The following is an 18,172-nucleotide window of genomic DNA, read 5'->3' on the forward strand; positions in this document are numbered from 1 at the left end:
ATTTCTAGTGGTACATTTCATTATCTTTTATAAAATAGCAGTACTACTTCAATGTTCTCTTTCAAATGGTTATTAATGCTTAATAATAAATATTCCTAACCCAGAATACGTTTGGAGTGGAGCCTAGCATGAACAATTCACATTGATGGGTGACCTTTGATATACCTAAAAACAGTGCTTGAGACGGAGGCCAGTAAATATTTTGTATCATGACAACTGAAAATATTACTGCTGTACTGTGTATAGCTGGAGTTTGTCTCTGCAAACACAGCTATGAAAAAAACAGCAGAAAACACTGAAAGATTTGTTTCCAATGTTACTGGCCACCTACAGCACAGGCAACTTGTTTTTTTTTTTTTTTGTTTATTCCTACTGCTACTGTTTTGTGCTTGTGGTGGGTTAACATCTGCTGGCTGCCACACACACACAGTTGATCTCCCTCCTCAATAGCACTTGGAGGAGAAAATAAGATGAAAAGGCTCCTGAGATGGGGTAAATCCAGGGAGACAGGGAGATCGTTTACCAGTTACCATTGGGGGAAACGTGGACTTGACATGGAGATTAACTTTATTTCTTGCAAATTAAAAATAGGATAGTAAGAAACATAAACACACAGCTACAAACAGCTTCCTCCCCCACAACAAAGCAGACATAAGTTGTCTCTGAGGATAAGGGGAGAGGACCATAAGGGATATTTCTCAGGTTGAAGACATTGTAATTTTCTTAAAGAAATATTATTAATGGGATAAATACAGGTTGATTTAGATTACATATTAGGAAGAAATTCTTCACTCAGAGCGCGGTGAGGCACTGGAACAGGTTTCCCACAGAAGCTGTGGGTGCCCCATCCCTGGAGGTGTTCAAAACCAGGCTGTGTGCGGCTTTGGGCAACCTGGTCTGGTGGGAGGTGTCCCTGCCCATGGCAGGGGGTTGGGACTGGGTGGTCTTTAAGGTCCCTTCCAACCCAAACCATTCTGTGATCTCCAAGGAGGAGACTCCATAAAATCTCTGGGCGACCTGTGCCAGTGCTCACTGACTGCTACAGCTTCCTTCGGGGCACATCCACCTGCTGTGGCATGGGCTCCTCCACGGGCTGCAGCATGGAGATCTCCTTCAGTGTGGTCCTCTGCAAGCTGCCAGGGGACAGCCTGCTCCACTATAGTCTTCTCCAGAGGCTGCAGGGGAAACCTCTGCTCTGGTGCCTGGAACACCTCCTCCCCCTCCATCTTCAGTGACCTTGGTGTCTGCAGGGCTGTTTCTCTCACAGCTGCTGCACAGTGTTTTTTATCCTTTCTTGATACGTGAGTTAATGGTGGATTAGACAAATTTAATTTACTTCAGTGAAACATTAATATCTTTATGCAATCAAAATGTGTGCTAGTGTAGCTGTAGGCAAATGACTGCAGAGAGTTTTCCACAAGGCATTTCCATGACCCTTACTGTACTTTGTGAAAAGAGGCAGCTCCTGCCAGATATTTCCCAAGCCTTCTATCTCCTGTACGCTGTAGTCCTTTGCAACTTTGGTAGAAGATGGAGGAGGGCACTCCTTTTGAATAGAAAGAAGCAGTTTGCATGTTTTCTCCGAGGCCAGAAAGTGAGTCAGCAGTAGAGAGTTCAGAGCCACATAATAGTCTCCAGTTACTTCACTGCTGCAGTGCAGCATTTGGAAGCTTTCTGTGGCAGACCATGGCTCCATTAACACCCACGATTATTTCAGGAATAAGTTGTTCTGAAAATTAATAGACACGACATCCAAAGCCACCATTCAAATTTATTCACAGACATTGAAGTGTTCCTTAAAATTGGCACCGCGTATCAGAAAATATTGCCATCACTGACAGTATCAATCTCCCTCATCTCAGTTTTCATAGCAAGTTGTAACTACTGGGTTCAAAAGTTCTGAAAAGGTAAAATACCCTCTTTTCCCTCAGAAAAACAGCAGCCCTCATGGTTTATAAATATCTTATGGCAAGGTAAGGTACAGAAAGCAGAGTGATATATGCTAAACTCTGCAAGGATAATTACTAGCATGTAACTAAAATGGATCGATAATTACATTAATACCTCCAGTAAAGCTTGAGGCATTAAGTTCAAAATATACTTTGTGCTTTGGTTTTAAATGTTTTTAATTAAAGAAGCTTACGCCTTTAGTTCAAGTGCTGTCTGTGGAAGAAGTACGCTGAAATGAGTTAGCTATAGTGCTAGTCAGTTACACATAGCCCTCCGCAGTTATCTTCACAGTTCATATTCAGAATTATCAACATTTCCTACATTGTTAACGCCTACCTCTCTACTTACTGTGCTGAAAAAGCTTCCAGCCCAAAGTGCCGTTTTCCTTTCTTTAACCCCTTCCCTCCCTACAGAGAAGGGATTCGGGATGTTTCCTAGTGAATATTCCTAAGGGTCTATAGAATTTAGACACTGCCTTATCCTCTCCCCTATGCAGAAAATCTCGTAATCCTGTTTTTCCTGAAAGAATAGGAAGGTGCAAGAAAGCAGCAACTTCATGGGTTGATGAAAGGAAGGAAATGAAGTAAGCTACACACACACAAAAGCTACCAGATTCTTCATTCTAGGCATGGAGAGAGCAACTTTGTTTTGCCTGCAGAACATGAACAGTGCCTGAGTCAACAAGATCCAGTACTTCAGTGAAAATTCCTTTTTTGGTAACTACAGAGCACGACTTGGTGCATTGTTAGCAAGTGATGCAAAGCAACAGGCAAAAAGGGACAGGGCAAGCAAGGAGGGAGTAAACACATTTCACACCTTTGAAATTTCAGTGCTACCAGCCTGGACTGCAAGAGGAGCAAGTGAAGATTAACTGAGCCTATAGTGAGAAAAAATAAAAACTAAAAATTTGAAGTAGAAAAGCTGGTTTCATTTCTACATACCTGCAGTTAGGAGCCTGTGCTTTTAGATTTTGTCTCACTACCTACTGCACGCCACTCACAGAGTTTTCTGAAAGCTAGATAATGCTGAAGTTCTCTGCTGTGTACCACATACTGCTGAAGTAAAAGCTACGCATCTTCAGAAGGCTGTAAAAAGCAAACTGGCTCCAGCTCAGAAAATCATGAACTCCTCTGGTTTGACCCAAAGCCAAAAGCTTCTCTGGAAAGAAGTCGGTATAGCAGCAAGTATCTTCCTAGCACTAAATCTGTAGCAAACCCCAGATTCAGAAGCAACGGAACAATTTCATATTCTCGAAAATTTCCAAGACACTTCTCTTCAGCCTGAGAAAATATCAAAGCTGAGTTATTTTGTTCATTTGTTTGCATTTTGAACTAGAGAGAGATGCTCTGAGATGGAGACTTTGCAGCTCACATGACCTTCAGCAGCTTGTTTTAAGCGAGGCTGCCAAAGAAGCAGCTGCTTAAAAACATTTCAAATTCATACTGAGTTAGCCTTTTAGACATGTTCAGTTCTACAGCAATACCACTGGGAACTACGGAGTGTGTTAGTTCTGTGATAACTGCCTCTGGCTGTAGAGGGGAGGCATTTGGTATCTGCACACTTCAGACTTGCAGATGCTTTTGTATTATGTATGTGGAAGATGCAATTCACACTGATTAATGCAATATTGAACTATGCAAGTTCTGTTGTTTGCTTTTTCTTTACATTGGTGCTTCCACCATTAGCAACCTATATATTATTAGAAGCATTACATGTAGTTTACTTTCAATAAATGGTCTTATTTTAATGGAATAAATGGTTCTTAAAAGCTGAAAGAATTAATGACAAAGTCCTTGCACTGAATCAGCTAAATGCAATTCCTCAGGGAGAACTGGGGTTAGAAAGACACGGGCCATCAGTTATCATGGTATCACTTGGGGGGGGGGGGGGGGGGTGGAGGGAGGTGGTGAGCAAGAACAATACAGATAAAGTCTAAAGTCTCCATTTTAACATAACCTTTTTCTCATTAAGTTTCTTCTTAGCTGTCTACTTATCTGTAATACCAGTAGTGAAAAGACAGACCCTAGAAAACTTGGGTCTGTCAGTTCCTTTAAGATTGATTTTAGGCTGCTTTTTACTACAGTGGTTATTTGAAAGATGCAGCTCCAGCTGGCTAAGTCAGATCCGCAAAGGGAAGGCAAAAATCCTTCAACTTCATGAAGCTGAAGTTTGCAGATAAACAAGAAAGCAATATTCCCATGTGTAGGTAACATTTGAAGGGAACAGGTGCAGCTGACAGATCAGAATAGATACCAGTAACCATGATGCTTGGTCTTTTCAGCCCATCTGTTCCTCTTTTTGCACTTCAGGTTTTCCTCCACCTTATCAGCGTACTTGATGCACGTGGTTAAAGGATTCTTGTCTCAGCAGAAGCACAGTAAGGACCTTGGGGCCCACGTTGGTCTCTTTCCCTTTTGCTCCCACTACTTTCTTCCCCCATCCCACTTGTTCACCCTCTCATTGCCTGGGTGGCACCTGCTGTCAGGTCAGACATTTACCTGGGTCTGTCATCTCTTTAACAGCTTTCAGTTTTAAGCAAGAAAATAATTTATTAAAATTCAACATAAGAAAGCAAATGGAAATCTCAAAAGCCACACCTGTGAACAACAGAAGTCAGACTTTTCCCCACCAACAACAGGTTGAGTTTGAATTTTGACACAAGATGCCTACACCACTGCTTGTTTTCTGGTTTGTCTAACTGTTAAGGAGACCCTTACTGGAACCTGGTCATATTAGCTGTTCACAAAACTGTTAAAAACTTTCTGGACAATTCTATCTAAAAATTAAAAACTTTGCCCTTTAAATACAAGTTGTCTTGTGAGACTGTCAGATTGCAGATACCCAGTTTAGAGCACACACGTTACACAGCAGTGTCCCACTCCCCTCCCCTGAATGCAGGGACGTTAAAATCTAATGCCTCTTCCAGATTCACATCACATGCACTTTAAGTACAGCTTAGGATGTAGCTGAAGAGCAAAAATTACAGAAGTGAAAGTCAACACCTGAAAGAAGCTTCAGGTTTCCTTTAAGCCATGTGCATGAAACCATGGCAAGGTATTCGATACTTTAAGCAGAGTGGGCCATCAAACACATTAAAGAAATGATTGTTCTTCAACTGGTATGAGCTATACTCACCAGAACTTTCTGTGTATTTGAAGAAAAATATAAAGAGTTACACGATTTTTTAAAACTTGTTTTAAGGGAAGAAAGGCTAAGTTTTAAGCTTCTGTGTAGTAGTTGCACTTTCTCCACTTAAAATTCATGAGATTAGTCAGTCACTGAACCAGGATTCAGCTGTACTATGTATTTCCATCATTAGAAGTAGTAAATAAGTACATTTTACCCTTTTGTACCTCAGTGCCAGCTGGGCACCAACACCAGCAGTGTTAAGGATTAAAACCAAAACCAGCCACAGCCCTGTCTGCTCAAAGGCAAGTGGACAGCCATGAAAAAACCAACCACGTTTTGATCAGTGCAAGAGAAGGATCCAGTGGTTACAAAGCATGCATATTTCTAAGTGTTCTTATTTCCTACTGAGTTGCTGGGGTAAAAACTTGCCCTCTCTTCCTTTGCCCAGTTCTCAGACATCAGGCACCCACCCTTTTGCTGTGCTAAGAGCCTATGAACACCGAACACTTTATGACTAAGGCCCAAACGGGAAAACTGTTAGTTCACCTCAGTGGACATCTCCCCACTATAACATCATTACAATCAAACTGGGGCAAGGGAATGTCTTTAGGCAAAAGGATCCAATATCAGGAGTGCAGCTGTGGTTATTGCTTGTGCTGTGTTCTTGCACAGGCGCCGTCTTCATCGTATTCATCCATCAGCTGCAACATGTATGTTCCAGTATAGAGCAGAAACTGTCCAGTTATTTGTGCCGCGTGGGACATCAGCTGAAGCACCTTCCTGGAAGGAAAGCCATTTGTTTAAAAAATGTCAACAACAGGGCAACATAGCCCAAATCCCTGCCACCCCCAGCACCTTCAGGATGAATTAGGGAGGTATATTTAGGAATCCTCTCGTTCCTTTTCACTTCTGAGAGGATGGTCATTTCCATACCTTCCTTAGTGCGATTACTTCTGTCTGTGGCCATTGACTGACAGAAAACTGTTGGCATGTTGTAGATACAGGCAGAACCAGAAAATGCATTTAATGAATCATTCTGTAATCCCATTAGGCCACCTGGAAAGCCATCACTCAAACTACCATAGCACCACTGGAGATGTAACATTGCCTGGGAGCCCTGCAGCATGACCTGATCTTGCTTCTCACCTTTAGGCAGGTCACCAAGAAGCCTGTGTGCACCTCCAAGGTGCAGATCGAACTTGATTAGCACTGAAGCTCAGCAATCACAGTACAGTGGATGCCCAACAGCAAAATAAGTGAAGCCAATCGAATTAACTGTCCAAGCTGCAAACATTAGTAACTCTCAGTTCACAACTATTTTATTTTAACGTATTAGTATTTATCAGAATTGAAATATATGGTGTGAGAATCTAGACAGATCCATAAATCAAGATCAAGAGAGCATCAGAAGTCAATATAATACATACTGTGGATCACCACAGGACAAAGGAATAGCGATCATCACATTTGAGTGGTCATTTATTCAACCTATTTATAGCTTTCTTTTTCCTTCCAATCTCCAAGAAACAACAAGGACATTAATGCTGAGAGAGATTCAAGCTTTAATTATTATATGTTTGAGGGCCTATTTTCAGAGTTAAGGCACTGGGGAAGTGGCACGTGAGAACTGGAATCACTCCAAAACTGGAAGGGGATCAGTTTCTGAAGATGCAGAAACCATACCAGTGCTCCCCCTCTCAAAAGAGGAAGACTTTTTGTATGCCTCTCCAAGTCAACTGTGAGCCCTATGTTGCTATTCACTTCTCCCTTCAGCTCTAGCAGAGAGCACAAAGTCCTCTTCTTACATTTTTTTTTCCACTTTGATGAAAGGTTTGTAGTCAAAATCCAGTATTTCAAAAGACCTGAATACCCTGGTACTTAGAGCCTTTAAAAAAAAGGCTGTACCCTTATTCACGCTCCCCACACACATGCCATTTCAGCATGTCCTTCCCTCCGTGGGACAGCGCAGGCAAAGGAGCTGCAGAGTCACAGCAAGCTGCACCTGGTACCGAGCTTTTGGGCAGCTGCAGTGTGTCACTTGCACACGAGAGCAGTTGTCACTTAAGCCGCGTAGGAAGTTATTTGTTGAACTGGACATTTGATCCTTCAGTTGGGCCAGACAGGGAGAAACCCTTAACAGAAATGCACTAATGAGATCTGGCAGGCTCCGAGCCCCTCCCACCGATGAACAACTGCTGAATTTAAAGGTTTTTTTTTCCTCCCCTCACATTCCACAGGTGGGCTCGGGAAGAGGGCATCAGGGCTGGCAACTTGTGACTCATTAGCAGAGGCACTATGCTGAGAATCCAACGCTGTGTGTCTCCAGTTTAAATAGCAAACTGAGGCAGATGTCTGCCCTATTCAAGAGTGTCCAAGGTTCTCTTCTCTCTCCCCTGCTCCTTGCTGGTGGCCAATTTTCCCAGCCTCCCACCAGCACTTCCCCTTCAACTCTTTGTAGTGTAACAGCACTTCTAGAAGAGCTCCGCAGCTACTGCAGCTGCTTGCCAGCACTTCTTCTTTCTCACCCCAGCTGCACTGTGCTGGCAGGGAGGCAGAACCATCACTTCAAGTTCTCCTCAACAGTGCAAGTTCCAGTGCTGACACAGCCCCATAACAGATAGCCAGAGATCTGGAGTTTGCTCTGGCTTAAGAGGCTTAAACACAGGAACTGGAGGAGTGCAGCTGTCCGAGGGTGGACCTTTGCTTTGAAGGGACTCCAGTGAAACCAGTGCTACGGGTGGGTGTAACATCACTGCAGCCTGGTCAGAGAGATGAGCCTCATCTACAGCAGCTGTAGGCTGAAGGATTAAGCAAGGGACCACCAGAGCAGAATGGCAGAGGTCAGACAGGGAATAAGATTAGCATTACAATGCTTAATACCTGCATGCATGAGTCTAGAGGCTACTTGAAGACTTCAAACAAAGACTACTTGCTGCCCAAGTGAAATAAACCCATTTACAGGCCATGTCATCTGTTCTGAACAGTGTAGGTCTGGTTCTCAAGTAACAAAACGCAGCAACTACGCTACTGCACCTCAACCAGAATTTGACAGGTCAGGTAGAGAAATTCAGGGCTGTAGCTTAAACAGCTGTTAAAATCAGAGTATGGTATCTCAGAAAGTTTTCTTCCATCAGGGCAGGACACAGCTGGTTTTGACATGGCACTGACTTTCACAGTTGAAAGGACAGATTATTTCGAGGCAGTATTTCCCAATACTGCCAAAGTTCTACCAAACTTGCAACCCACTACAGCTCGGTCCTTCGGAAGACAGCGGTCCTTGCTAGTCTCTCTTAGAGACTAAGGCAATCTTCTCCCCCTTCTTTTGTCTCCATGTACCTTTCAGGAGGTGAATCTGACAGCCAGCATGAAGACCTCCATCATTAGATCTCCAATTCCTGTCTTATTTCACCTCATTGAAGGTTTTCATTAACTTGTATGCCTGATCAGCAATGGAAGCATACTTACCGCAGTACATTTTTTGCTGCCATACACTTGATGTCATACGACACAGAGTAGATCTCATAGAAGGTTGCCTTCACATTTAAGCAGCCAATAAAATCCTTAGGGTTCAGCTTGTACAGATCGAATGTGATGTTAGCTACTCCCATTTTCTTCTTTTGCCTTGCAGGGACGACTCCATTTCTTGTCTAATTTAAAAAGAGGGAGATGCTTTAGTTCCCTGGCTTAGGATCTAAACTAAGACAACTGTTAATGGTGCAGTTCTATAGAAGTAACTTGCTTATTCTTAACCAATTCTAAATTAGAAATAAAAAGCACTGAGAGATAAGCCAGTCTGTAGCTTAGGCAATTTCATTCAAGTCCTGATTAGGCTTCTGAAACCATTCCAAAAAGACAGCACAGCAAGTCCACACAAACAGGACACCAAAATAACAAGACATTAGGTCATTTTGTTTAGGAGTGAACACAATAGTGATCAGCAATCTTGGAGATAGCTGTAAAGACTACGTGTTGTTCAGGTGAAGTAAAAACTTCACTTCCTGCGTAAACCTGTGAAAAAAGTCAAGTTCACATTTCAAATCCTAGCTCACCTTTCTTTTCCTTCTTTCTACAAAGTAAATGGAAGAAGGAGCCACTACTGATTAGGCCTAGGCTTTCGTATTGAGTTTAAGCTGGAAAAATAAGAGAAAGAAGAGTGTGGAAAGTCATCTTCTACCTCTTACTAAAAGCAGCCTTTGCTCCCTTTCAGGAGTGGATTATTTGCTTCCAGAAAAAGAAAAAAAAAAAAGAGAAATAGTAAGGAATACCCTTATTTAGGGAGACATCTAGTGGATACATGGGTTGCTCTGCTCAGCACATTCAGTTCAAGGATTGTAATGTGTAGCACCTGCTTTTTGCATGCTAAATGAAGCAACAAAGTTGTGTAAGGCTGGGGCTTTTTGTACTTGTCATCCCGGTGCTGAGACAGTGCCATGGTAAGTCAGACCTACTTAAACACTGCAGTGTATCACCAGCCAGCAATTTTATGCCTGTTTTACTCCAACAGCCTCTGAGCTCCCAGCTCCAGCGAGCAGAACCCTTAACAACAAGTTTTGAACACGTACATGCAGCCGGGTTTGCTTGGGAGCATGTCCCCATTAGCACACAAGACATTTGGACCAAGCAAGACAATTTGTGCTACACTCCAGATGATTTGTGAAGCTTTGGCATTCTTCTGCTGCATTTAAACTTGTTCTGCTGCCATGCCAAACAGGACATGAGGCAGGGGAAGAAGGAGCAAGGTGCAGTCATACCCTGGCTCCAATTCCTTTTCTGCTTTTGGAGCTCATGGCCAGATGCAGCAGGTTAAGTCAGTGAGTTATCGTGGGGAAAAACACACAAGCTGTCCATGCTGCACTAAGAGACAAACAACGGGGCCACACGATTGAGCCATGCACCCACAGACAGGAACAGCGGGTCAGCTTGCAGCTACTAAGCTAACTCTGCACCTGGCAGAAGAAATTGTAATGCTAGCTTTCTAACAACAATCATTTCATTGGGAGACACTTCGGAGTTGACTATCTTACTAATGCACTCCTCCACAGAACTAACTGGACACTAAATTTACACTATTAAAAGGCTAAAGCTAGGCAATCTTAATGTATCTTGTAAAATATCTAGAAGCATGAAGACTAACGTTAGGTTTTGATGACAACTTTTAGCTGTTTGCAAGATTAGTACAGGCATTTTTCTTATCTTCACTATTAATGCATTTGCAAGGCAAAGCTTTTTTTATATGGCTTAATTTGGGCATTCTACCCCCTCCAAAACTAAACGAAGTTTGTGCTTTTAGCTTAAGGAAATCAAAGTCCTCATTCCCTGTATGTTATGCAACAGCTCAAGAACTAAGTTATTCCTGAGGTGCTCCAAAAGTGGGATTTTTCCCCCATAATTCTGTTCAGTGGTAGCATTTCATTTCAGTTTTTGGCAGATCTTTGTCAACCGTCTTATGTCCCAGCAGGGGACAAAGAAATGAACTTGTTAAGCCTTCTTGGATGATAAAACAAGGAGTTGATACTTTCCCTTCCACAGGGGAAGTCTTCTTCCTCATCTCCCCTCTTCCCAAGAATTTAAGTAGCCACAGACCTTTTTCCATCCACTTCTACTCAAGTATGAGGGAGGCAGTGAACACTTACTTGTGTCCATTTCTGTCCCTTTTGTAGGACCACGAAGTGTGTGTTATCATCCAGGGACTGAAAGAACTCTTCTGTGTCCACAACCGTGCCATCTTCTTCTAAAACCAGAGTAACTACTCCAGTGGTTATAAGGAAGGCTTCTAAAGTCTGCAAAAAAACAGCAGATTGGAGAATTCAGAAAGGAGGCTCTCACTGTCATATTTTTCCCCCTGTCATTTAATATTTAGACTTGCATTCTCCTGAACTTCCCCACTAACGATATTTGGGAGAACAACAGTCTGTGGGTTGCCTGCCTGCAATACTGCACTTCAGTGCAAGTTTCAGCCAGAGCGGGAACGTTTGCTGTACCTTGCTGATGAGCTCTTGCAGGCTGCTCGCAACAATTCCTTTCCGGCTGCTCCTGGAGGCATTTGACACACGGAAAGGTCGCCCTGCAGGCATGAGAGGAGGGAACAGGGTCTGTTTTGTTACTGCTCCCACAGATGCTCCCATGGATACCAAAGATCTAAGACAAATAAAAATTCAGTGTAGTTATAAAAATAGTCACGTCAAGTACCACGAGGAGGAGGAGGGCCGTTGAGTTTGGTACACAAGGACATAGTACAAGTAATTCACAGGTCTCGTTAGACTTGCGGAGCTTGCTTTCAAAATTAAACACTACATAGCCCTACAGTTGTGTCTCTGAACTTTCCCTTGCTGGTGACATTTGAAAACACTTCTCAAATGAAAACCATTTCAAGCAGATGTGGGCCAAGTTGCTGCTGAGCTCAACTGACGTCAAGGTCACAGCGAGGTCGACAGGTTTTAACACTACAGTGAATGAGGAAGGCAGCAGCTCGTGCTGCAGTCACCCATACAAATCACTCCTTTCTCCTGCAAGATAAACACTCGGTCAGATGGTACACACGACTACTTTCAACTATTTATTTATGATAAGAGTTAGCTTTAGGGAGACTGAACACACTATCCATATGCAAAACACCTGGTTTCAGAATGCAGGTGGAGCTTTCTGACAGTTATGCTTGACTTGCAAATGGCAGAGATGCTTATAAATAACATTTACAGTCTGTAAAACTTCATTCAGCTTAGACAATGACAAAATAAGACTTGTTTGTGCCCTAATGTATTAAAGAAAGCTGAATGAAATGAAATTAAGATGCAAGTACATGAGCGGATAGCATTGGAGCAGGCTACCAGAGGCTAGGAGTTCAAACACTTTTTTGGAACAGTATGGAGCTGGGACAGGGGAGGGTCAGGCTGGGGGCTAGGGAAAGGGTCTGCACCCAGTAGTGGTCGGGCACTGAGACAGGCTCCCCAGGGACGTGGGCACAGCACTGAGCCTGCCAGAGTTGAAGAAGTGTTTGGACAACGCTCTCAGACACACGGTCTGATTTTTGGGTGGTCCTGTGCAGAGCCAGGAGTTGGACTCGGTGGTCCTTGTGGGTCTTTTCCAGCTTGGGATATTCTGTGATTCTTTTAGAAAGAGGTTTTGAGTTTTCCTGGACAATTACATCTTCAACAGTGACTGTTTATGTTCTCAAATTATATCACTTCAATACCCCTAGGTAATATTCCCCTAAATATCACCAGTGATAACTTTTTACTGCCAAATTGTATTGATTAATTTAATACCCAGACAACTTGCCAAAAATCACCACCTGGAAGAGAATAAATCTTTTCCAGATCTCGTACCTGGTCTTTAAGCATATTTTTGAGATGCACGAGAAGTAATTTTTGTAACTAGCTAGCCAATTACAGTAATTAACTTCTTTCCTGCTCTCATTCCAAACCACTGTTCTACAGGGCTTTGGGATACTACTTTTCCTCTGTACGCTGAAGAGCTTCTCTTCCTCAAAAACTCATCAGTATTATTGAAACACACACACACACACACATATATATATATATATAAAATATATATATATATTTTAAAGGAGTGAGGTGTTCAAGTGTTAGTTCTGGCTGAACCTAATAGCATCTCGGTAGTGCTGTCTCAACACTAGGTCTCTGGCTTTCAACACTTTGCAAGTATGTTCATGTGGCATAAGAAAGCAGGCGCAGGTGAGCATTCAGCAAGGTTTTTAAGAGACTGTCATTGTTTCAAATGAAAAAGCTAAGCATTTTCCTCCTGGAGAAGGATCACGACCAGGGAGGAGGGCAAGATGACAAAATAGCAGAGGAAGACGCTGTAACTTCCCCTCCATAGACGGAAAGTGTGCTAGGACAGGGTGTGTGTGTTAATCTCTGCACTGACTAAGCAGTGCCCCAATCACCCTGCCAGTCTGCAGGCAGCTCCCACTCTGAATCACTCCAGTCTCTTCCTCAGGTATGAAGCCCGTGCATTTATCTCCATGCTGGTGACCCCACTTGGCTGGACACCTGACTGTTAGCACGTGCAGCATTTAGGACACAAGAGAGAACACCTCCAGAACTAGCACAGCCCATTCCCCCCTCACATGTTTGAAAACTACACATAGAATAGTTCCTTGAGTGGTATGTATCACCATACTGCCAAGACGTCTTTTGTGATGACAGAAGATACCAGTCCTGTTCTTTGCTATTACCTAAGAGCAAGTGTTCATCTTGGGCATTAGCAGAACCAACTCTATAAGCCATTTTTTGTAGCTCTAAGAAAATTTTCTTCAGAGCTCAACAACCACGATCTCATACCGTTGCCTAATTCTATCAGAGGAAAGAAGTCAGAAACAAAAAGATGTATAAACCAGGACTTTCATCAGTTCAACCATACTGCCACTTCACAGCAGTCCAAGTCTTGGGTAGTTATTTAACATCGATGCCATTCCACATATGTTTCCATAAGACCAGTCAGTATCTTTCAAGTAAGTCTGCCCATGAAGAAGTGAGTCTAGAGCATGGTGAGGTTTCAGATAATATTAAGTACCAGGTAACAAAAGCCAGTAAAAAAAAAAAAAAAAAAAAAAAAAGCCAGAAAACCGAGTGAACCCTTCCGTTTCTGGGTCAATTGCCCAAAGCCCGTTTTGCTTGTTTCCCCTCACATATATGTAAACCAGAGACTCAAAGGGGCTTGTTTAGGGCTTGTAGAAAGAAATATCACTTATTTTTTTTGCAGGGAATTCCCCTGCTAGATTGGAGTTACTGAAAATAATTGCTTACTAAAAGGTGATGGGAATAAGTCAGGGAATAAGTGGTACAGAGCAAAGGGACGGTGCTGAAGTGCAGGTCTTTGCTCTTCCCTACAGAAGAAGGGATCCTATGTCAGTGGAAAATATAAGACCTCAGAAAAGCATTTATAACTGAGGAAGAAATTATCTTCAACATCACCCAGCTTGCCCTGTATAACGCCAAGCACCCAGAGACCTACAGACGCTGTCCCAAGCATTTGGTGCAGTGTCAGGGCTGGGGGCCAGCTGAGCTCTTTGTTTCTGAGGAGAAACCAGGGATTAACAACCTGCCCCGAGCCCTGTAGGCTGACTTCACCCTTTATCTTTGTTTGCGACGTGCCCTGTATGTTTGTCTAAGAACGTGGTGCAATGGTCCCCAGCCTCAGGAAAGCCAACATTGCACAACGCAAGCGGCTTCAGAATATGGCACGGCTGGATTTTTAGGGTAGAGTTCACAGACGAGCGACAGCAGCAATAACAAAGCCAAAAATAAGTCAGAAATCAGCCGGGACACTGCGTGTCCCACCTGGCTTCCCGGTTAAAACAGCCTGAGGAGACCCCACAGCCCTGAGGCGCAGAAGGGGAGCGGCGCCCGCCCAGCACACCCCAAACGCCACCACCGACCCCGGGGCGAGCGGGGAGGGCACCGACCTCCCCCGCCAAGCAAACCTCCACTTTTCAGGCTTCTTTACAAATAAATTAAAAGGAACCGGAGCCGTGGGGGCACTCACCGCACCGCCGAGCCCACGTAGCCCCTTGCTGCCTCCATGTCCCGGCCCACCCCGGCCGCTAGGCAGCGCCGGCCGCCGCCGCCCTTAATGGGGAGCGGGGCCGCTCCGCCTCCACGGCCGGCCTGCCCCCGGGCCGGCCCTCAGCCCGCCCCCGGCCAAGGGGAGACATGGCTGTGGGGTGGGATGCCTTGGAGGAGCCTTGTTCTTGTCTTGGGGTGGTGTCCATGCCACCCCGGACCCCCTTCTCCCCCAGCCCCGAGACCCCTTTGGCTCCAAGCTCCCCCCTGGCACGACGGGTGGTGGCGGGGTTGTGCTGACAGGTGCCAGGCGAAGCACCTCGGAGGGAAGATTTATCGTTGTTATTATTATTATTCCCGATGAGTTTTTCTTTTGATGTTGTTGTTGTTGTTTACCCAGGGAAGGAAAGAGAAAGATTGCTTGTTCCGTGTATATCTGAGTTACAGCTAATATAGCAACAGCAGGAGCCAATCCCATTTGAAGCCTCTAAGCATTAAGAGTAAATCAACAGATTAAAGTGCTTCGGCTTCTGATTTTAGAGCCTGGGAATAAGCTTACAACTTGGATTAATGTATGTAGTAGCTTCACTGGAGGTATTTAGCCTTCCTAGGGCATGGGCAGCAGTGATTTCTGTTTATGGGGCAGGTAAACATGTCATTTTTTCCTTTTCATGCCTGCCCACAACCACAAGTACAGGATGTTTCAGCTCTGACACAACACGATCATTTTGACACCTCTAAAACCACGACCACAGAGAAACCAAGGCAGGTCCTGGCTGCTCCGTGCCCCACTGACCTAGGGCCAGCCGGTGAGCAGGGAGCTCTGTGCCACTGCCCGATGGCAGGAGGCTGGATCCGGAAGGTTCCATGGGGACACCTCGGTGACAGAGCCTGGACCTCGCCCAGGGTCACCCCATGGATGGGACTGTTTTTCTGGTCCATCTTGTTTAGCACAAAGGAGCCACCCACCTGATTTCTTTGCTTTCCAGGCTTCATCAGCACTCAGCCAAACCCTGCATAAACGTCCTCAAGCCTCAGCTCTGGGGCCCTTATCGGCTGTAAAAGAAAACAAACCTTTTAATCTGGGACAAATTGTGTTGTGTCCCCCCACCTGACAGAGTAAGCAATCCCACTTCCCCACAGCAAAGCTCAGACCAGCAGGCTTCCCTGGATGAACCTGAGCTCAGGCTCTTATCTCTTCTTCCTCAGGCTCCTTAGGGCTTGCAGGTGTGAGGGGCCCCCTTCTGCAAAGTTAACCCCTTCTTTTTCTATCCCCTACTACTTGTAGTTTTGTCACAGTTCCGTGATACATCCCTGATACAAAGTCAAGGAGAATGGGAAATGGGCAGCAGCAGGTATTTCTCTGGGCATTGGGCTCAAAACAGCCTGTTTTCCACTGGGTCTGTATCTTACACTTGATTGTGGGCACAACTGAGGTTATTTAAGCAAAATGAGCATTTATAATGAGTTCTCACCGAGTGTTTCTCTACTGTCAAGAAACGTGTATATACTGCAGCTTTCCCTGTTGTACAGGGAGAAAAGAGAGTCGAAAGAGAAGTTGTGTAAGGTGGTCTGTCTCTTCTGCCACTGTGTAGAGACCTCTGCAGAGGAGCTATGCTTCAGCGACAGGAAAATCTCCTCCTGCCCCAGACATTTGTGCCTTGGCCTGTATGGAAAAATCCATAGAGTTACTGCAATTTCCATATGGTTTCAGATTGCACTCTCCCTTGTGAGTTCATGGGTCTTAGGGGAGAGAGCAGGAGAGAGGCAATGCAGACATCAAGAAAGCAGGCTTAAGTTATCTCCAAGGGCTGTGGGAGAGGACCGTGTGGGATAAGTCTCAGGTTGAAGAAATTGTCATTTTCTTAAATAATTATTATTAATGGGATAAGTATAGATCAATATAGGTTAGATATCAGAAGGGAAGGGAAGGGAAGGGAAGGGAAGGGAAGGGAAGGGAAGGGAAGGGAAGGGAAGGGAAGGGAAGGGAAGGGAAGGGAAGGGAAGGGAAGGGAAGGGAAGGGAAGGGAAGGGAAGGGAAGGGAAGGGAAAAAAATTCACGTGGCATATGTAACAGGCAGCAGGATGCACTTGAAGTAGTCTTGAGGAGGCCAAAATACTCAGCAATGTTTTGCTTCAGCCTTCACTGAAAACATAAATCATGCAGGGGGCAAAGTACGTGGCAGATATGAAAGGGAGTGAACACTAGAGGTGGAGTTAAATAAGCAATTGTATTGAAAATAAATTACTGTCTTACTGCCCCTTCGCTGAGGGGCATTAGCTGACTCCATACATGTCACTTGCCCATTGCGTTTCAAGTTAAACAAGTTTGCTTAAGTCGCTTCTCACAATAGTCAGATGATTATGAAAAAGGTTTGCACGTGGCATATATATAACAGGCAGCATGATGCACTTGAAATAGTCTTGCACGCAATTTCACATTAGTGAACAAGCAGCATCAGGCCAGGTTTTCAAGAAAAAAGGTGACAAATTGCAGCAAACTCGGTGGAAAGCAGGAATGATCAGAGACCCAGGAAACATGGTGTATGAGCTGTATAAGTTGGGAAATAAGATCGGGTGGAGAAGTAGATCACAGGCTTCAATGATGTTAGAGAGCACTGTGAAGATGGAGTAAAATTTTCTTCATGCCTGTTGGGGCCTAACCTACAGGACTGGAGAATTAAGTTCTGCATTAGGAGACATTTCAACACTAAGGGGACTTTTAGGGGCTGGGGTGAAATGCCTGCTGAAGGTGTGTAGTCAGTTAGACACAGACATTGCTTGGGCCAGTGTTCAAATGACACAAGGGACAAATCAGGACCCCAAGGATCAATTTGGACATTTCTCCTATTTCTCAAAGCTCTGACAATCTACGTGAGTGAGATTAATGCAGAATAAAGTGTTTCTGCATCTTACCAACCTTGATCACCCATTAAGAGTGGAGTGCAAGAAGTGGACAGATGTATTTATGGCAGTGTTACCCACAAAGACAACAGATTACAAGGACTGAGATTTGCAAAAGCCAACCTTTCGTTCTGCCTTTCTGCCCTTTCCCGTTTTCAGCTAAGTGCTCCTTTGGTCAAATTTCTCCAAGAAGTGCTCTTGTGACTACCCCTAAGTAAATTTTATTATTTCTTACTGCTTCCATACAGAGCCAGCATTCTATTCTTCACTGTGTCCTATAAATAACCATATTGATTTCTGAACTTCTTTTACTTTTCAGTGGATTCCTATCTCCGTTGCCTCTGGCTCTGATTTATTCTGCCAGGCTGTTCATGACAAAGATTTGGTAGCTCATTCTTAGTATTTGTGTTAACCTCTACTACACCATCACTGAATGTTTTTAAGAGAAAATTAGACAAGCATCTCTGAGATAAGACTGTGGAGTAAATGATCTCAAGAGGTTGCTTTTCATTGTTTTCTGCATTTTTCAGAGTCCTTGCTAATGAAACATAATAAATACATTAGGCATGTATAATGCCTAATGGATTTACAGGAGTCACAGTGTTTTTATCAGCTGTGTAAGAGGGAAAGAGGCTCCTCCTAAAGGTGATTTTGTGGCTCTGCAA

General features: G+C 44.1%; 1 protein-coding gene across 1 annotated transcript; it reads right to left on the reverse strand.

The window, feature by feature from the left end:
* Window positions 1-1,751: 1,751 nt before the first annotated feature.
* CIDEA (cell death inducing DFFA like effector a) lies at window positions 1,752-14,693 on the reverse strand. The gene is made up of 5 exons (XM_084282185.1): window positions 14,587-14,693; window positions 11,061-11,217; window positions 10,713-10,859; window positions 8,545-8,726; window positions 1,752-5,859 (listed from the first exon to the last, which is right to left on the reverse strand). The coding sequence occupies exons 1-5, from the start codon at window positions 14,622-14,624 to the stop codon at window positions 5,724-5,726; spliced, it is 660 nt and encodes a 219-aa protein (XP_084138311.1). The 5' UTR covers window positions 14,625-14,693; the 3' UTR covers window positions 1,752-5,723.
* Window positions 14,694-18,172: the final 3,479 nt, after the last annotated feature.

Source organism: Netta rufina, assembly GCF_964035555.1.
Source record: "Netta rufina genome assembly, chromosome: 2".
Lineage (NCBI taxonomy): Eukaryota > Metazoa > Chordata > Aves > Anseriformes > Anatidae > Netta > Netta rufina.

Coding starts and splice junctions, on each gene's coding strand:
- CIDEA (XM_084282185.1), bottom strand. CDS start 14,624: ATGGAGGCAGCAAGGGGCTACGTGGGCTCGGCGGTGCG. Junction 10,860..11,060: donor TGCAAGAGCTCATCAGCAAG/GTACAGCAAACG, acceptor GTTTTTTTGCAG/ACTTTAGAAGCCTTCCTTAT. Junction 8,727..10,712: donor AGGGACAGAAATGGACACAA/GTAAGTGTTCAC, acceptor TTTTTAAATTAG/ACAAGAAATGGAGTCGTCCC.